General features: G+C 45.3%; 1 protein-coding gene across 3 annotated transcripts in view; it reads left to right on the top strand.

Moving 5' to 3' along the window:
* Positions 1-21,850, top strand: part of LOC146856920 (nicotinamide N-methyltransferase-like) — a 104,632-nt gene that overhangs the window by 45,022 nt on the left and 37,760 nt on the right. For 2 of the 3 annotated variants that reach the window (XM_085647388.1, XM_085647386.1), the window contains exon 2: positions 20,546-20,753. In XM_085647388.1, coding sequence (XP_085503514.1) covers positions 20,546-20,753 — 208 coding nt within the window. Of the gene's footprint in view, positions 1-11,869; positions 12,013-20,545; positions 20,754-21,850 lie in introns of those variants that run through there. The other variant, XM_085647387.1, reaches the window with a different exon arrangement.

Here is a 21,850-nt window from a genome sequence, read left to right as displayed (position 1 = left end):
CTACTTAAACTTCGCACATGCACTTGTCTGGGGATTGCCAGATGCTCGTTCCGTGGCTACCAGAGATCAAGCAGAGCTTCTCAGAACTGTGTTGAGACTGTGTTGAGACCTAACTAGAGTAGATGTGTTAAGTTGGTAGGGGTACATCCTCACAAATTAATAGCTGCATTCCTTACGCATTTCACATCATTTTTATAAAATATAACTGAAGTTGATAAGGGACAGTTCACTGTTGGAAACGAGTTCATTTAGAGTGCCTAACTCGGTAAATGGCTGCATTTTAGTGTGAATTAACTGGCAGCATAAATTCTTATTTTCTCAATATAAAAAATCTTTAAAAAAATTGAGAACAAAATCATGAATAGAATTGAATATGTGGTAGGAGAGAAAATATTCTGCCTGAAACCACAAACAGTGTTTGTAAAGAAAACACACTAGAACAGCAATGAAGCAATCCATTAACAAAGTGGGGGACAGGCACACTAGCAAATTATAGATATTGCAATGGAGCAGAGAAAAAAGTGGCAGAAAATATCATATAAAACGTGCTACAAATTTCTGAAGACAGATTACCTCATCCAATCAGAATACCGTGATACCTAAATGCTCCTGGGTGGGAAAAACTGAAGAATATCAGTAACAAGTAAGAAATGTAGACTGAAAACACTGAAATCTTGTGCAAGGACTGGCCAAACATCTACTGTAAGTATATGCAATGCATTGGAAACAATTGACCAGACCAACAGACACCTAAACCTGTCTGTAGCCAAGACCTAAAAAACACTTCTTAAGATAGGGCATTCAGGCAATAACTCGGATTTTCATATCAACAGTGCAGAGAAACTATTTGTCTAAGCAGCCTAAACAACAAGGTTTAGACTAAACTATGCATAAAGTAAACATTCAGGGCTCCACACCACGACATGAAAAACATGCATCAAACATATGTACACATATGTACACATCCTCCTAAAATGCACCTTCCCAGATGTAATAGTTCTTTTTGAAGAAGCATATTGAAATTAATTTCTCCTGAGTCTCTTCATCCAGCTCCCTCCCATGTTCCTGTCACCCCATCAACCCTTCTTTGCTTGGACCCTGGTCTAAATTGAATATTAACCATTTCAATTGTCTAATGGGTTAATACATTTTCTGCTAGATAGCTAGAGCATAAGCAAAAAGGCTGATGCGCAGTAGCACCTCCGAGGTGTGCATCAGGACAGCTCCAACAGCTGATGCCATTTTAGCCTCCGGAGCTCCCCTCTAGCCTGTGCCATCCTATTCACACCTCCTGGAGAGCATATGAACTCCTCCGACATTGACTCTCACCCAGGACCGGTTCTAGGACGCCCATTGTCCAGCATTTTAGTGCCCCCACAGTTTTAACTTTTAGCCCACAAGCAATTCTCACACATTCAGCCTGATAGGTGCAACAATTGCTTGTGGGCTAAGAATTAAAACTGTGGGCAGCCGCGGTCGGTAGTAGGAGTGACTGCAGGGCGGTGACATGGGAAGGGGGAGGGGCAGGGTGGGGGGTAGTAAACTATGGATTACGGAGGTTTACAGGTAAATTAACATATAAATTAATAAAACGAATTTCGTTGCGTGCACTGCATCGCATTTGGGGATGCAGTGCACGCAACGAAATTCGTTTTATTAATTTATATGTTAACTTACCTGTAAACCTCCGTAATACATAGTTTACTACCCCCCATCCTGCCCCTCCCCCTCCCCACGTCACCGCCCTGCAGTTACTCCTACTACCGACCGCGGCTGACTGTGGGGGCACTAAAATGCTGGACAGTGGGCGCCTGCAGCGTCTCTAAATGGGTCTCCTTGCAATTGGGACAAGAGGAAGCGTCTCCCTCCCCTAGGCCTCCAGACATCATCCCTGAGAGGCCAGGGGAGGGGTCCTCCCATTCTCCCATGGATCCTATTTGCAAGGAGACACTTTTCTTTCAGTTGCATTGACAGGGAAACAACAGGACACATGATTGGTGCAGAGCCCCATGCTGGTGGGCTGAGTGCGAGGCCCTGGGCAGCTGACCACACTGCCCATCCCTAGCGCCGACCCTGCTCTAACCCATCCAGTGAGTTGCGTGTGGCACTTTGGCCTTATTACCGTGCCTTGCTGCTTTCTCCATTGACAGTGGCTGTGAGCCGGCCATTCTATGGGTGTTGGCTTCCTGTCTGGCACTGAACCTCTCTCCAGGATGATGAACCTAAGTTTGTTGGCCCCCCTGACCTGGCACCACAGCCATGTGCTGTGCTTCCCAGGCCCAGGCTCTCATCCGACCAGTGTTTCTCCCAGCATGCCGACGCACTTACATTTCAATAGAAGTGGGTCAATGCCTGCTGAGCCCAGATTTCTGGACTCAACATGATTTCAACAGCTTTAATTCGAGTTGCAGATTGTTCACCCTACATGTTGTTTGAGTTGGTTTATGCAGTCTTCTTTCCACCTGAATGTGGACCAGATTTAGTGAGCAGTCATGAAGTGAGACAAAGGTTTATGCCTTTTGCGCTCATTTGTGATGGCCATGTTTATCATGTGTATTTGTGAAAAACTAGGGCCCAAAATGTAATATTTTTTATGCTAGGCAGTGCAGCAATCAAAGTTTCTGCCCTGCCTTATGTAAAAGAAAGAGGAAACAAATAATAATATCTCATAAGAAGTGGTGCATTTTTTTCCCTCCCCCAGCGCTGGTGCACTTTTGGTTCTCATGCACCAACACACAAACCTTTGCACCATAGTGAAAGTGTACGTGCAATTTCTAAACCATAGATTTTGGACATAAAGGGAACCCTTCTAGTAGAGAATCTATTCGTTTGACTTTTCCCACTTTTGTGTGCTATACAATGCAAAGTTAAACAAATAGGGAGGAATGAAAAGATTTCTCCACATTATGCCTCTCTCGAGGAGTAGTAAGATTTTGGTTCAAATACTGGTCTGAAAATGTGAGTAGATTGGGATTTACTCCCAAATCAATGAACGGTTGCATGAGAATGCCCGTGTGCCATGCATGGAATACACCATGAAGCAAAAAAATGCATAGCGCTACTTTGAGTAAGGTTTGGAAACTTTTCAATGCAAATCAGGGTTAGCGTTGGATAGCAAGTCTCATCCCAACTATTTGTGCTGGGTTTGTGTCACTTTTGCGATCAAACCCCAATACAAAGCACTAGTAAAACTGGGTCTGGCCCGACTGCTGAATGCACCCACTACACACTACCAAATTTTCACAAGAACTTGCAAGATTGTCGGGAGGAGCTATGATTTCAAATAACAGTAAAACATTGATAATGTCATACTTAATCAGCACAGTCTTTGATTGCTTGTATGTGCAACTTTATTTTTGTGTGCAATCATAATAGACACTAATGTTATCTAAACTGCTCTTACACAATATGAAAATGTTAATGTTTGTAGTCTTCTTATATAAATAACTCTTTTGAAGTATGTGACTGTTGCGTAAAGTGTTCTGGCGCCTAAAGGGTCTTGCTCATGCTATATAAAACTGCAACTTAACATTATAATAAACAACTCTGGGGCATATTCACAAGGATCTATTGCCGAGTCAACGGTACTTTATCACAGCCAAAGTAGCGATGAACTTATCACCCCAATCACAAGCTGGTGTTAACATCCCACAGCACCAGTTTACCCGTGATAGCAGCCACAAAAAACATAGCCACAGATGACCCCCGCAACTATCGCTAATGAGATGCAGAGTAGGCCTTCCCATGCCAAAACCCGCAACAACACCACACCTCAACCTTCTCAACGATTAGCCAGATTGGCGATAAGAACCCAAAACAGGCGATAAGGCGTGTTAGCACCTGAAAACGAACACCTGCTCAGACCTGGTGCAAAGTCGGACGACAGCCTGCACCACAAAAGGGAGCCCAGCCCACAGCCACTTTAAAAGGGCAACAGATGCCATGGAGTCACTGGTCATGCGGCCCGGACACCCAAGTGGGCCACAACACCCACCGCCACCACCCCAGGACCCCAACCACCACCCGGAACCCCCCCCGGACCACCACAGAGGCAGCGCAGACATAGACAGCGGACAGCAAGGAAATGGTCCAGCCTCACAGACCCAACACCTGACAATGTCGTTGCCCACTACAGGCTCAAAAGGACAACCATCGTACGCATCCTGACCATCATCGCCCAACAGGCCGACGGCACCAACACAGCGGACAATCAACATCCCACCCCACACAAAGCTGCAGGCTGTGCTGCACCTGTTGGCCCCTGGTACCCCCCAACCAACCCCAGCCAGAGTCAGAGGAGTCTCACAGCAAGCCACATCCAAGTCCCTCACACCTGTCCTGGACATCACCATCAGCCTGGTACCCCAGTCCCTATACTTCCAATGCGCAGGATCCGCTGGAGACCAAGCAAGGACCATACGCCATAGCTGGATGCATGCACGTGTTGGCGGCAATCCACAGCACACATGTCCTACCTGTGCCCCCTAGTGACATGGCACACAATCACCGCAACAGAAAACACACGTCTCACATCAATGTGCAGGCAACAACCGAACACCGTGAAACATCCACCAATGTCGCCTCCAAATACCCAGCTGGTGTGCATGACACCTCCATCCTCCGACAGTCCATTAGCAGCCAGCATTCCCAGGATGGCACCAAGGGAAATGCAAAGCGCCTTGGCAAGTTCCAAATGAACACCCCACTCACCTCAACTCCACAACCATGCAACTCACAACTCTGGCAATACACACGTCACAAAATCACAACCATCATGCAAAACAACATGCTCACACAGCAGACACAACAGAACAACTCCCAATGGTAACCTGGGCAAGTCGTGAACATGATCCATCAACAGAATTGCACCCCAGCCACACAATAGCCGAATGTGGGGAGAAGTGGCAACCAGGCATGTGTGAAGGATGCAGAAGAACTATGATTGGGAAAGTACACAATGCCAAGAGTGGCAGAGAAGTGCTGGACAGACCGCAGTATGCAGAACACACCCATATCGATGGCAACGTACACCTCTGGTGTATGGAGTGTAGTGGACAGTGGATGCAACCATGTCACCCCAGCCAGTAGTGGAGTTTGTGGAAATGTTGCCTGTTACGTCCACCCCGTAAGCATGAGCGGAGTGGGATGGCCCAGCGTACGCCAGGCCAACATAGGGGTGTGAATACAAAGCACGTAGCCCTGGGTGCAGTCCTCTTCCGGGAAGCCCAACGTCTCTGCCAGGGCAGCGCCTCTCACCACGCCACGAGGCCAACGCCGTCCTCATGAGTGGAGTTGCCTGCAATCCAGTGCACCTGCCGTACTCCAGCCCACTGGACCCCGAACCCGTCAGGCCGACCCCTGCGCAGCCAGGCCACACTGATCACCTTTCGACAACGGCGTGTGTCAAGGAGGGCCCACTACGTGCCTGTGCAAGCTCCAAGTCCAAGGCCCGCGAACTTGGCAGCCTCCTCAGACCATCACGGCCTCCACGACACAGGCCCGCTTTAGTCCTTTCTCGTTTATGTACTCTACTGCCGCCTCCAGCCTACGCAACGGTCAAGTAGGCCACACATTTGGAACTGAGTCTTGATTACACGATGGCAGAGTACATATGTTTAATGCAGATTTTATATCAGTGTACTCCCTTCGATAAAGTGCCACCAACTCTCTGCAAGGCATTCTTACGACACATGTCTGCTGTCCCCTGCTGACTATTGCCTTCGGCCGACACTACGGACAAGTAGGTCACACATTTGGAACTGGGTCTTGATCATACATTGTCCGTGTACGCACAAGAATGAAGATTCTACTTCACTGTACTCCCTTTGGTCAGGTGGCACCAACCATGTGCATAGCATCCCAACGACACGTGGCTGTGGGCCCTTGCTGACCGCTGCCCCCGGCCTACACTGCGGTCAAATAGGTCACACAAACTTTTGAATTCAGCCTTGATTTATTTATGGCTGACTTGATGTCATTGTGCAGGTCTCATTGCAGACTGCATCCCCTTTCAGCCCCGGTGACACTATGTCGATTCCCTGAGACCCATGGACACTTTCTGGTTGGACTTTGGTGGTGACTGAGTCCATGGACTTGGGGTTGTCGCCGCCATCATGATGGTGATACTGACTTTGTGGCGAAAATGAGGCCGTGGCATTCCACCCCTTCATTTGCTGCTTCCAGACAGCTTTCACCCTCTGCATCATGCCCTGGAGGACACCTTCCATTGTCACCCGCAACCCTCCTCAACATACACTTTGGACATTGATGAGGACCCACAAAGGTCGCATGGCCCATCTGACTGCACCACAAGTCACCATCCAGTGGCTGGGTGCCTGTGACGGCCGCAGTGCATCCGGGGCCACTAACTCTTTGCTGGTCATGTCCGGGACCCCTTCTTCTGAGATATTGGATGTTCTCTGAAGCGATGGCTTTGGGGTCATCAACGCTATGTGTCTGTGGCCCTGTGCTGTCCACAGCCTCCGGCCTCAAATGCAGTCCACCAGGGCTCACACATCAAATCGAGTCCTGACTGACCCACACATCGCATCACTGCAGGAGGCAGACGCCAACACCGCTAGGACCACCTCCAACTGCTGCCTGCCAGAGTCGAAACAGTGGTCCTGACAGACTTACGAAGTTGCTCACACCTGTCATGGATGCCATCATCAGACTGATAACCTGCTCATAACTCCAGGTGCCACTGACTCAGTGCACTGAAGCCATAGTCCGTTACTGATTGAGTTTTGTGCTGTGGAGAGGTTGTGCAGCAATGTCACCTCAAGCAGTGTGGGAGACCTGGGACATGGATGAGGATGATGCAGGTCCAACACACCCCACTACATCTGCATCAGGAATATCTCGAAGGGACACAATCCAAGACTTTTTCTTCACATGGGAGCGCTCAGCTGTAGTGCCCCAACCTCAGTGCACTGCAACCCACGGACACATCTGTTTGCGTGTTGGGTGTTCTTTGGACTTTCTCCGGCTCCCTCCATGTTGCTCAGCAGTTGACTCTGTTATGCAGGTGTTTTCAGTTTCCGTTGCACTGGTGTCCACTGTTCAAGTGGTTGCCAGCACCAAGCACTTCATGCGGGCTGGCTTACACTTACCCCACACAAATCCAGCATAGTGTACATGTAGCCCTGCCAATAAAGGGGCCGTGCGCACATGCCTATATCCAGTTCAACATATTATCTGTGTGTGTCCCTGTGGTCTTGTTGTATGCATGAGGGCCCTGGGCCCTACGACATTACATTGTGCTGTGTTCAGCGGATGCAGACATGTCACCGCAGGCAGCGGGTTAGAGCTTGGACATGTAGCTTTGTCGTCACCCACTCAATTCGTAAGGGGAGTGGCCTGGACTGTCGTACGCAGAGCCAACATGGGTGTGTGACTGCTGTTTGCGTGTCCCTGGGCATGGTTCTGTACTGTGAATGTGCATCTGCATGTGTCTCTATGGCAGTGTGGGTCTCCTTTGTGGGGCGTAGGTGGTGGTAGTGTTCTGTCACCTCTGTGACGCTGATCTGGTTTTGCTGAGGACTGCACCCCGTTTTCCTCTCCCTCTTCTCCTAGGCCGTCCCAGTTGTTCCTTGCTGGTGGTCTGTGGGGATTTTGGGGTTCGTGTTGGCCTCTGAGCTCGGTCAGGGTGCATTCATGTTGCTACGTACTTTGGATTCTTTCTGGTGTCTTGTTTTTGTTGCTTTTATGGTGCATTTTCCCACCAGACTTGTTGGATTTGCAGGCCTGCCGCTGTTTTTTGCAGCTTTTAGTATCGCAATTGGCCTCATCGCATGATTTTTTGAGTTTGCGTTGCGCATTTTGGCGGCATGGCGTTGATTTTAACACTGACATTTGATGCGTTATCTGGTAACTATCGCATGCTACTGCCGTGTTGTGAATACTTGGTTGGCACAGCGTAAATTACCCACAATAGGCTGCAATGTTGAGAGTTGCGTTAAGCTACTCTTGCGGTAGATATCACTCGTTCTTGTGAATATACCCCTGTGTGTTATATCCAAGTCATAAGTTAAGATTTAGGCATGGCTCACTCTGCATTTCATCCTTCTGAGCTCAAGTACAGGGGGACCATTTAGTAACAGTAATATACATCACTTAGAACTGCAAATTGAATGGCACATGATTTTTTCTTAGGCATTGGTGCCAATTGGTCTTAGACGTTCCTGTACCAGATCTTCCCATCTATTTTTGCAGTAGTGTGAATATGTGGCACATATCAACAGTGTACACTCTATTGTGTTGTGGTAAATAAAAATTCCTTTACCGGGACTGAATTTGATACAGAAACATTATAAAATAGCTCAGTAAAATGAGAGGCAGAATCCGTGATATTAGAGTTTCGGAATGGGCTTTATTCCAATAATCGATTATAATCGGATGCTTCAAGTTCCATCACCACGGGGGTTCAGGAAGTGAAGTACATACTTTATTGACAGAGAAGTAACTTTTATAGTACATACATTATAATGAAGTAAATACAGTAGGCGTGACAATTGATAAGGACATTGACGTTTGTCTGCGTAACCGAAAATGGGTGTAATAATGAGTAAAAAGGAACATGATTGGTTATGATGTCATGTATAGGTGGATCTATAAGATAATACTTGGCATAGATGCGCGCGCAGCAGTATGACGTGTAATTGACGTGTAACTAGGGGGTGACGAGGACTTGACATTTAGCTCTATATGTGGAGACGAGAAGTCTGGGGGGTCAAGTCAACCTAATCCCAAATCATATCTAACATCCTATGTTTAAAGAACTATGTTATCCACAAAAGAAGGACTCTCGGACAGAATCTATTCTATACTGACTGTGCGTGCGTGTACAAGCGTCTAAGTGTCTACACTGAATGCGAGGGGGTAGGAATATTCCCTAGTAACAGGGCTATGAATTACTTGCATGAGGACAGAGAAGATGGGCCTTTTTGCTTGGTAACTGGAAGAATGTTTACTTAAACTACTAGGCAGGAATGCATCGGCTGAGGGAGAGGCAGATAATTCGAAGGTGAAATACAGTTCTTGGCAGAGAATAGGCTGATGTCAGGCTTCGTGAGCCGCGCAGAGAATGAGACAAAGTTCATGGTCATAGATGCAGGCTCGGACCGGAGCTTTCAGAGGCAGAAGGAAAAGGAGTTTTGATGACAGAATCAGGGCCTACTTGCCTGGACTGTAAAGTGCCATAAGTGAACTATATAAAGCCGGTGGCCTTTCATATTTAGGAATGGAATATCCGGCCTATTCATGGCGGATCTGTCAGAGGACATGTTGACGGTGGACGCACATGTATTTGCGTCTTCATAACTGGAACTGGAGGGAACATACATGTACTTGTGACATGCACATAGAACCGTTGGGGTCCAAGATAGGGGACATAACTGACCAGGAAAATCCATATTTCCACATTCCCTCCTTGTCCCCTACTTGCCCTTCAAGAGATATCAATCTTCATCAATCCATTGATCTGTTCATATAGCATCATTTGTTCTTCTTTCTTCTTCCGGGATCTTGAACGTAAATCTTGATGTGGAATGCACGATGTGGCACACAGACCACAAATCGCTGGTCCACATTGTAGACATAGACAGCAACTGAATAGTATGAGAAGGCCAATACCTAGGAAGGATAAAACTCTCCATCCCCAGGCTGATACCGCATTCCAAAACCAACTGGACCAAGTCCAAGTGCCTGGGTTCTGGTGTATCTGGCTTACAATCTTATGAAGGCGAGTGATGGCTTTATATACAGATGGCGAATTTTCTGGTATGAATACGCAGCAGCTTGATCCGATGACCCTACAGGCTCCGCCCCTATCAGCCAGGATGACGTCAAGGACAAGACGATTTTGAAGCACAACAATCCGCATAGCAGACTGCTCTTCCGTTAAATTGCCTAAGGCGGAAATAGTCTCATTCACTACTGCTTCAAGGGTTCTAGTTAATCTACGTATCAGCTTACTATTAGTAACAGTACCTATATAGGGAAAGATGCCTTTATTAAAATCTACATACTTGTCCCATGCCGTTTCAGTGTAATCGACAATTGGGAGATCTCTCCGCTCTCTATCGTGTACTAAATGAATATTCCTATAATAATCAGGAGGAGCTAGGAAAACAGGTGGCAAAAGGAATGCAATGTAGCAGGTACCATCCCAATCTAGGGGTAGACGCATATATGTCGTCTGACCACATATAAAGTAGGAGTGGCGGGAAGCTCTAAATGAAGATTTTCCTTGATCACTGAATTCTACTATAGTAGTGCATTTACTATGGCCCATATGTATGGAACCAACCTTTCTTACACACAATTCACCCTTCGCTGGGAATACTGACATGGTGGGTAAGACTAGCTCAACTTCGGATACGACATTTAGAATCATGAGATTAGGTGTAAAATTACCTAATCCATATACTTCATTTTCTAGATCAGTTCCTGTTCTTCTGGGGCGACCCTCCTTGTCAGGATAGCAGACCTTGAGTAAAGCTAGGTTCAGGTTTCCCCATACCCAATGATCTTGGTAAACTGCTGTGTCTGAGTCTATGGAATTGATTAAACTAAACCATGCTCCACAGGAGCCATTACGTGTAAATGGGTGTGGAAAGAAAGGCAGGACTCCTTCATAATTCTGATAGGGAGGGAGTCGGCCACACACCCAACAATTGGTGGCATTACTAGTCTGATGGGAATGATGTAACATACTGATGAAAGTGTTATTGCGCAGCGCAAGTCTATAAGACAATTCATGCGGAGGTGAGTCACTAAAAGAATGTTCAGCAGTAACATTATAAACATGTCTAGAAATAGGGTAATATATGTGCAACAACATACTTGTAATAATTATTAAAAGACTCAATAAAAACAAAATTAATAATGTCACTATACAGTGGCTACGCAGTGATTTACAATACGCCTGTTGTTTCAACATTTTACGGGTATTTCCTCTACTCAGGTCCAAGGGATACATGTCAGAGACAATTCAACCGCTTCACCTTGGAGAGGACTTAAACAATCAAATTGCTCGACTGGTTGGGCCTAAGCTTTAGTTTATAACTTTCAGATTTGTTCGGTTCAACAAAAGGGAGTTTTGTATCAGTCTGTGAGGGGGTGCAGGGCACAATGTCTATATCCGAGGATAGTCCATGAAATTTCTTGATGTGGCTTGAATGAATCCAGCCCTTGCGGCCCTCGATCTTCACGGCTGTTCTTGTGGTCAACAGGACCAACTTGGGTGCTTTCCACCTGGGCTCCAGCTGAGTCTTTCGGTCGAAATTCCTCACAAAGACAAGATTACCCGGAACAACGTCATGGGGTTTCACCTCAGTGTTGTCGGGAAAGGCTGCAGCTACCTGTGAACGAGAAGATTGTAGTGCAGACATCAAGGAAGCCAAGTAATCTGTCAGCATATTACAGTCAATATCAGTTATTTTGCGTGGTATAGGCGTCCCCCACATATTTGGTGGTCTACCGAAGATCACCTCATACGGGGATAGCCCTGTTCGAGAGTGTGCTACCATTCTCATGTAGAATAGTGCAACTGGTAACGCTACTACCCAGTCGACACCTTTCTCTCTGCATATTTTGGACATTCTGATTTTCAGTATCTGATTATGTCTTTCCACGAGACCTGCTGCCTCGGGGTGTCGGACACAGTGGAATTTCCACTGATATCCTAACAGAAGTGAAACATGTTTCATTAATTCTGATGAGAACGGCTGGCCGTTATCTGAGTAAACAGCACGTGGTAAACCGTATCGTGGGAAGAATTCTCGAACCAACTGTTTGGCAGTAGTCGGAGCAGTGTAATCTGAAACCGGGTATGCCTCCGTCCAACGGGACAGAGCGCAAACAACTACGAGAACATATTTGAATCCTCGACATCGTTCCATCTGGATATAGTCCATCTGGAGTACTTCAAAAGGATGATTAGGAGTATGAAATCCACCCTGTTCTACGGGGACACCTTTTCCTGGGTTGAACTGACAACAGATCATACAGGTACGGACCTTTTGTTTTGCTGCTGCTCGTAAATGTTTATTGAACCAAATGTGTTGAATGCTGTCTAGCATAGCTTTTTCTCCTAGATGTGCTGGACTATGTATAGTGTTAATTATAACTTGGACCATTGAATCAGGAAGGAACCATACAGACTTTTCCTTCATCATCCATCCTTGGTCCGTTTGGATCCCTCCTAATTCAGTCCATTTCTTTATTTCGTCTGGTGTAGCATGTGTCTGTATGTCAATTACGTCAAGAGTAGGATCTTTAACTGTCATACAATGTGTCGGTGTCAGGACTATTGTCTTTGTCATGTCGGGGGTTTGAGTTTGAGCGGTCAGTTTAGCTGTTCTGTCGGCTAGATCATTGCCTTGGGAAATGATATCAGTAACCTTCGTATGGGCCTTACATTTCATAATTGATATTTCAGTGGGTAGATGTATTGCATCTAATAATGCATGAATGAGGGGTCCGTGCTGAATGTGGGCACCGTGGGAGGTTAAATAACCTCTCTCTCGCCACAGTACGCCGAAGTCATGTACAACTCCGAATGCATAACGTGAGTCAGTGTATATGTTGACTTTTTTATTCGTGGCTTGAATACAGGCTTGTGTCAGAGCGATAAGTTCTGCGGCTTGAGCTGACAAAGTATTTATACGATTAGTTTCAATGACTTCAGTATCTGTTGTAACTGCGTAAGCAGCTACTAACTCTCCTGTACTTGTTCTCATGCATGAACCATCTACATACAAGGTCAGGTCTGGATCTGACAATGGGACATCGGTTAAGTCTTGTCTGGGTTTTGTTGTTATTGTAATAACTTCAATACAGTCGTGAGCTAGTGGGTCTGTTCCGATTACAGGTAAAAGTGTGGCAGGATTCAATGTGTTACAGCGTCTGATTTCTATATGTGGCTGAAACAATGTAAGCTCGTATCCTGTAAGTCGTGCTATAGTCAAGTGTTGTGTTTGCGTTCTATTTACAAGAACCTCTACTGCGTGTGGTACTTGAACTGTCAATGGATGTCCTAACACTATGGCATCGCTTTGTCTGATTGCTAAAGCTGTTGCTGCTACTGATTTTAGGCATGCAGGCAAAGCCTGAGCTACGGGATCTAATGTACTAGAAAAATAAGCACATGGTTTGTGTGCTCCTGCTTGTTCCTGTGTGAGTACTGACAAGGCAGTACCTTCGCGTTCTGTAACAAAGAGTGTAAACTGTTTTCTGTAACATGGCGTTGCTAAAACGGGTGCTTGACATAAAGCTTTCTTTAAGCTTTCAAAAGCTTGTGTGTGTTCCTGAGTCCAAGGGAGAACAGTCGATGTGGCTGCCTCCTGTGTGGTTAACTGAATGAGTGGTTTTGCTAGAAATGCATATTGAGGGATCCACTGCCTACAATATGAAGTGAGGCCTATGAAAGCTCGTACTTCCTTTTGTGTCTTGGGTATTGGCATGTTAGCTATTAACTGAATGCGGTCGGGTGTAAGCTGCCTTCCCTCCTTGGACAGCGAGTGTCCAAGATAAATAACTCGCTGGACACAGAATTGCAGCTTAGAAGGGGATACCTTGTGCCCCTTTTCGGCTAGAAATTGTAAAACTGTCAGTGATGCCTTTTCACATTCCGGTTCGCTTCTCGCGGTGATCAGCAGATCATCGACGTATTGGAGCAGAGCAGTGTTAACTGGCATGTGGATACTGTCAAGTTCCCGTTTCAGTGCTTGGCTATAGATGCTGGGGCTTTCTGTAAATCCTTGAGGTGCGCGGGAGAATTTAAAGCTACGCCCATTTAAACTAAATCCGAACAAATATTGGCTTTCTGGATCTATTGGGACACTGAAAAAGGCATTCTTGAGGTCAATTACAGTAAAGAATGTTGCTTCGGAATCAATAGCTGTCAATAATGACGAGATATCTGGGACCACAGGAAATTGTGGCACAATGCATTTGTTTAACTCGCGCAGATCAATAACCAATCGATATACCGGCGGGGCTGTAGGATCTGTTCGTTTAAGAATCGGAATTATCGGTGAATTACATACATTGGAGTCTGTTTCTACAACTACTCCTTGGGCTATAAGCTCGTCAATGATTTGTAGCAAAGCCACTACAGCATCTGGTGGTAACTTGTATTGTCGCATTCGTGGTAGCACCACTCCTGCCTTTAGTGTGACTCGATATGGTGTAATATTCATGCAACCAACATCAGTAGGGCCTTGTGCCCATAGATGTGTAGGTAAAGTCTGCAGTCGGGGATCCATGTCTCTAGATACATAGTGACCTTTAAAATCACGTAAAAACAACCTTACTCCTTCCGGAGAACAACATATTATGGCTCCTAGAGCTTTCAACGTTTTTATTCCTAACAAGTTTTCTGGGCATGATTTAGTAAGCAATAAATCTGTAGTTCGGGTCAGAGGTCCTAACGTAAGTGGAAGAGGCTGTGATACTTCATTAACAATAGGTTTTCCTGAAAAACCAAGGGAAATATTCTGAGAGCCTGAGAGGGGTGCCCCTGGAACTTCACTACGTTTTATAGTTGTTCGACTTGCCCCTGTATCGAGTAAAAATTTTCTATCTTGACCTAATAATTCACTATGTACATAAGGTCCTTCTTGATCTACAGGAATCTCGATAAGGGGTAAGTCAACTTCCCTCTCTAGGCTCGTTCATGCGTAACGTTGATACTCAGGATATTCATACTGTGCAGTCTGATACATTTGTCGTGTTGTTGTCTGTGTGGCAGCAGCGGGCAACGGTGGTGCAGCTGGCACAAACTGTATTGGCTGTTGTGCGGCTGGCATGGCCTGGGCATGCTGCATAGCTCCTTGTTCATTCTGATCTTGTCTTAGTGGTCGTGATCTTTCTTGTGTTTTACCTATGGCGATATTATGTTTTAAGACTGGACAATCGTGTACGTAATGACCTGGCTTTTTACAATAATTGCATGTCCCTTTTACAGGTCCGGTTGAATCGGAATGTGTCATACCCTTTTTATGTCCTTCAGCTGGAACTGTTTGGGAAACTAGCATTTTCATTTTCGTGTCTTTCATGCGTCTGTGTTCATGTTCCTGTTCCTCTTTAATTCTATTGTGGTGGTACTGTAACATTTGTAACATTTGTGTTGGAGTGTTACCTTGCCAGGTACTCTCGAATTTTAATACTCTATTCTTTACTGGGGGCAGGGCATTTTCCACTAATTTTGTTACAAACAGATGCGGGTATGATTCGCTACTTGCTTTTATGCCACTATTTATACCAAAACATTTCTCGAATCGGGCATAGTAATCGCTAGTGTCTTCATCTTGCTTCTGTTTACAGGCTGAAATTGTACCCCAATCTTCCTTTTTCGTAGATAATAAACGTGGCAGTACCTGTACTAGTAGACCTGGTAGTGCTTTAGTTTTATCCCCAAGCCCCGAACCTGGACCTCGGGCCCTTTCTTCTGCTTCTAATGCTGACCATTCTATCTTTTGATCTCCTACCTCCCACTCTTTTTCCTTGAGTTTCTCATAAATGCCAGCAGGCATCAACACCTTTAATATTGTCATAATGTCGGGGTAGGTATACTCTCCCATGAGTAACATGTCTTTAATTTCTCGGTGAAAACCCGCTGGGTCTTTGTCATGACTGGGTACCACTTTCTTCATTTCTAACAATTCTATTTTCGATATGGGCGTATATACAAATACACGTTTAAACTGATCGTCCTCACCTTTTATTGGGTGTACTTCTCGTAAGGGATTCTGTCTATCCATGTGATACGTTGTTCTTTCCTTGACAGGCAATGAGACATGCTCTGAGCATACAAAAAAAATATACTGCTTTCTTGATACTAGAATTTCTTTAATTAACTTAGTACCTGGACCTCTCCATTTATTCATAAGCAATTCAGTTAATATGTCAGGTAAAGGACCAGGGTCCGAATGCTGACTCTGATATAGTATAATGAGTTGTTGAATCATATAAATCCCAGCTAACCTCTGCTCATCTGGGGTGAGATTCAAAAATGTGCGTACTACTGTCTCATCACTATATTTTCCGGGACTGTCCACCCAATGGACAGCTGCCCTTGCTAAATCTTGTTCATCCATAGAATCGAGAAAATGATAACCCCTTCGTTCTCGGAGTAGCTTGTCGGCGGTTTGGAACGAATGCTCGTTAGACCTTACGTTAATTATAGGTATTTGGAAATTCCTGTCATTATCTAGACATATTGGACGTATTGAGTCAGTATGACATCTAGTCTGATTCCTATTACAAGATCTTCCTCTACCTACATAGGCTATGGTGTCCGGCTGTCCTGCGGGCAGTCCTGACCCTTCTTCCTCGCTTTGTTCGAACTCGTCTGTCTCTAATCTCTCCTCGTGTAGGCGCTCTATTTCTTTACGGATCTTTCGGCACATGGCTATTATACAATTTTGCTTATCGTGTCTCCCTTCTGATATATTCTGGCTCCATTTTGTAAGAATTTTCATTGCTTCCGGATCTACCCCCGGTCGGTCTTGATTTCTGATCACACAGTTTATGAGGAAACGTAACAGTTCCCCCTGTATCTCTACTTTCTGGTATTCCATAGCTCTGTTAATACATTCTGGATCTCGCCCTGTTTGAACAAAATGATATATTTTATCTAGATGCGTAGTCATTCCTGGTAGCTTCGCTAAATACCCTGCGGCTCGTCTGATACGTAATGATGCCAGGATCATTTCGTCCTCTTTACCGAGCACCGGGTCATATCTACAATCTATAAGAAGTTCCTTAAGCGTACGATCACTTACGAATTTGGGTGTACGTGAATGCGCTGACTCTTGAAAAATAAGTTTATTTATTCTAGGTGGCGTAGAAAAAATATTGGTAGCACCTCCCGTGGCCCCATCTGGGGCGTCGGGTGTGAAAGGATTCGTCGAACGTGACACAGCAACTATAGGTGTGGACTCAGCTATGGAAGCACCTGTAGGAACAGATGCAGAAACAGATGTGCTTGTCTGAACTTGCGACTCGATTTGTTGCTGTGGGGATACGGGTGCTGGATCTTGGCGTTGGACCTCCCTGGTACGCGGTCTACATGGGGCGGAATTAGCATACTCGGGAGCTGCGTCATCTAGATATGAGGAAAGAAAAACATCTTCTGCGGTTCTAGGATGCCCCTTAGGATGTACCTTTATTGGAAATAATGGGGGTGGCAGGTCTTTCGGTATCTCTGGAGTAGCCTTAGGTAATCCTTCGGCCAGAAGGGGATACATACCATTCATAAGGGCATTTCTTTGTCTGTCTACTTGTTCTGATTTCACTCGGATACCTTCCTCAATTAATAGATTTTCTTGAACCTTGCTTGAACTTTCTTTACTCTTCTCTTCCTGTCTACGTGCTTTTTCTGTACGTCTATGTGATTCTTTACGCCATAATTCAACGGCGTCTTTCTGTGACTGTCTGACTTTCCTTTTCCATAACTCTTCCTCGACTTTCATGATGCACTCTGCATCCCAGGTCCCCGCTGTGGGCCACCTCTGACTTTCTGGTAATCCCTTGGTATAGTCTACCCATAAGTCAAGAAATAATATAGCGTCTAAACCATGTTTGTGATACATAAAGTGCCCTGGAGTGTCCCTAGGAGGAATAGGGACGGCTTCTTCGAGAACCCCTTTTCTGGTAGTGATCTGTCTTAATTTCGAAAAGAGCGGCATCTTGAGAACTGACCTTATACTTGATTTTGACCTGATACTTGAATTTGAACAGACTTAATACAATAAACACGATAATGAACAGTCATTCATACCACGATATTCAGAACATACTTAAACACTTTAAACATCAAACATTAAACCCTTAACTGAAACAACAATGATGATCGTCTGCATAACTAATCACCAAGCTTAAATCTCGACAATAACTAGACAATAACTAGACACTTCGGAATACTTCGGAATACTTGATATACTGCTAAACAGTACAGATACACTGCTAAAACAGTGCAGACCGGATTTGTGTACCCAAACCCGTCTTGACCGGCACAACCTATGTGCACGTCAGAAATGCCTCCCCAGTAATGGTACTCACCGGGTAGCTTCGGAAACGGAAGGCCTCAGTAACTTGAACTTGAACCGGACTGGACTCGACTCGACTCGACTCGTCGAACACTGGGCTTGACTTCGAACTGGTGGGTCTCTGTATACCTCGGATCTTGCTCTCTCAGCTAGGCTCTGGTCGGGATACTTCGCACTTCTCACCGCCTCGTCTGGGTGTTGATCGCAGTCTCAGTCGCCCCCGCTTGACCGGAGGGAGATACAGGAAATCCTGTTGGTACGCGTAATTGTCCGTCCAGCTGTGGCAGGAGACCGGGCCTGCTACTCACCGCCGGCGCGTGAGATGAGAAAGTGTCCCTGTTCGGGCGCCATCATGTGGTAAATAAAAATTCCTTTACCGGGACTGAATTTGATACAGAAACATTATAAAATAGCTCAGTAAAATGAGAGGCAGAATCCGTGATATTAGAGTTTCGGAATGGGCTTTATTCCAATAATCGATTATAATCGGATGCTTCAAGTTCCATCACCACGGGGGTTCAGGAAGTGAAGTACATACTTTATTGACAGAGAAGTAACTTTTATAGTACATACATTATAATGAAGTGAATACAGTAGGCGTGACAATTGATAAGGACATTGACGTTTGTCTGCGTAACCGAAAATGGGTGTAATAATGAGTAAAAAGGAACATGATTGGTTATGATGTCATGTATAGGTGGATCTATAAGATAATACTTGGCATAGATGCGCGCGCAGCAGTATGACGTGTAATTGACGTGTAACTAGGGGGTGACGAGGACTTGACATTTAGCTCTATATGTGGAGACGAGAAGTCTGGGGGGTCAAGTCAACCTAATCCCAAATCATATCTAACATCCTATGTTTAAAGAACTATGTTATCCACAAAAGAAGGACTCTCGGACAGAATCTATACTATACTGACTGTGCGTGCGTGTACAAGCGTCTAAGTGTCTACACTGAATGCGAGGGGGTAGGAATATTCCCTAGTAACAGGGCTATGAATTACTTGCATGAGGACAGAGAAGATGGGCCTTTTTGCTTGGTAACTGGAAGAATGTTTACTTAAACTACTAGGCAGGAATGCATCGGCTGAGGGAGAGGCAGATAATTCGAAGGTGAAATACAGTTCTTGGCAGAGAATAGGCTGATGTCAGGCTTCGTGAGCCGCGCAGAGAATGAGACAAAGTTCATGGTCATAGATGCAGGCTCGGACCGGAGCTTTCAGAGGCAGAAGGAAAAGGAGTTTTGATGACAGAATCAGGGCCTACTTGCCTGGACTGTAAAGTGGCATAAGTGAACTATATAAAGCCGGTGGCCTTTCATATTTAGGAATGGAATATCCGGCCTATTCATGGCGGATCTGTCAGAGGACATGTTGACGGTGGACGCACATGTATTTGCGTCTTCATAACTGGAACTGGAGGGAACATACATGTACTTGTGACATGCACATAGAACCGTTGGGGTCCAAGATAGGGGACATAACTGACCAGGAAAATCCATATTTCCACAGTGTTATCCTTTTTATCAACAGATAAATCCACAGTTTTTGTACACACAGCACTTTCTCTTGCGGTGAAGGTTTTCACTTCATTCACTGTGTGACTTCTTGAGCATATGCTGGGAAATGGTGAACAGCGGCAGCTGCAGCATATGCCCCCCCCCCGCCACTCCCCCCGGGCTGCAAATGTGCGTTCTTTCTTTCAGCATCTACAAAAGCTCAGCAAAAAAAAATGATGCGGAATGCTTAGGTGAAAAATCAAGCAAAGGAGTAAAGAAAGATTTTTAGGCAGAGAGAGTTGAGCAAGTGAGCAAAGCTGTTGGAGTGAGAAAAGTGTTAGTGACAAAGGGGCATATTATCAAGTACGGCGTTAAAATTATCGCCGCTTTAGCGGCAGAAACCTGCCGCTAATGTGGCGAATATGGTCTTGATGATATGCCCGTGAGAATTCCAATAGAAGCCCAGGTTGACACCAGAACATGGGCTTCTATTGGAATTCCCAAGGGCATATTATCAAGCCCATTATCGCCCCTTTAGCGTCAGTTTTCTGCCACTAAAGTGGCGATAATTTTAACACCGTTTCTTGATAATATGCCCCAAAGGACTTAAGAGATGGGCAAACCTGAAACGGAAAAAGAAAGTGAGGGAGGAGGACGAACATGTGAGGAGATTCATGTTGAGGAACGCATAAGAGAGAGAGAGTAGAACGTTTTGAGAAAACGGAAGCACGCCTGTGAGAAGGACTCACATTGATATAAAGAAACAATGTACAAACCCCCATAGGTAAGTTGTCCCATCCCTGCCTAGGTTCCAAATACATTTACCGTCAGGTTATTCTACAGTAAGTAGCTCAAGTAGCTTTCTTTATTGAATTTTAGTCATTCAGTTACTTAATGGGGGAAATCAACCTTTGAGAAGAACTAGTTTGTTGAAAACTGCACTGCCTTTTCCTTCCAGTCTGGCCTACTTCTCTTTTGTATTCCAGGTGAAGTGAAAGGTGATCTCCTTATTGACATTGGCTCCGGACCCTCGATCCATACAATTATATCAGCTTGTGAAAACTTTAAGGAAATCATTGCAAGTGACTGGACTGACACGAACCGCCAAGCATATGAGAGGTGGCTGAGAGATGAGCCAGGCGCTTTTGATTGGACCCCAGTTTTAAGCAAGGTCTGTGAGCTGGAAGGAGACAGGTAAATATAAGAAAGCATATTTTGGTGGTTATACATTCAAAATGACTTTAAAATAATCTACTTCACTATTTCCCATAGTGTGGAGAACTGTACAGTGCAAATCTCACAGTGAGCTAAGCTCAGAAGGAAGGGATTGTGAGCACTCCATGGTACAAGCACACCTTGCAAGTTCATAGATACTCAAAGAGATTCAGAATTCTTTGCAAGGTTGTGGGTATTCAAACATATATGCAAATACGTGAGCACACAGAAAATGTATGGAGATTTACTCTTCAAGTCTAGCAGTATATCCAGTAGCGGCTCGTGAAGGGAGTGCCGTGGGGCGGTGCGGCAGGGCGGGGGGGGGGGGGGGCAGGGTTGGGGGTAGTAAACTTCTGGTGCCTGTTAGTGAGTTGGCCTCTGTGCAGAGCACACAGAGCATATGGTCATGTATTCCAGTTGTAATTGGAATTTTGCGAAAATTTGTGTGGTGGGGTAAACATCTGGCAAAATATTTACAGACCAAAAGCAAAAATAAATAAATTGCTCAAATGTGAGTGAGTGCAATGTATGTTTGGAGATGGTGAAGTGAGTGAGATGCAAGGAAGTGCATTTGGGGAAGAGTGAAAAGAGGAAAGAGAGGTGGTTGAAGAAGTGCAGATGGACGAGATGTCCGAGATAAGGGACATATATATCTAACCTAAAGCACACATAACTGCAGGTCACAATTCCTTCTACAGGCCTCAGTACTTTTGAAATTTCAGAATTGAAACATTATGAAGGTTAATTATCCTTGTTAGTCAGTTATGTTAAACAGCTAACAACCATTGACAAAGCCAATCGGACTGACAGGTTGTAGGTGTAGGTTAATTGCTGTGATCTGGATGCAATTACATCTTAGAGAGAAACCTAAACACCGGTCGGATAGCAAACTATGGGAATCACAGAAATTTATTTTACGTGTCCCCTTTTAGAGAGTCAAAACCCAGGAGCAGCTGGGAGGCGGGAGGTGGGGGCAGCAAATGGACAGTCAGGGGGGTGGGGCCCCAGGGGACGCAGTCGTGGGAACGGGAGCGGTGGGCGGCACGGAGGGCAAGGGCACAGATTCACGGGGTCAC

This window comes from Triturus cristatus, chromosome 3_2 (assembly GCF_964204655.1).
Source record: "Triturus cristatus chromosome 3_2, aTriCri1.1, whole genome shotgun sequence".
Taxonomy (NCBI): domain Eukaryota; kingdom Metazoa; phylum Chordata; class Amphibia; order Caudata; family Salamandridae; genus Triturus; species Triturus cristatus.
Note: the sequence above shows the minus strand (reverse complement) of the source record. Positions and strands in the feature narration are given on the sequence as shown.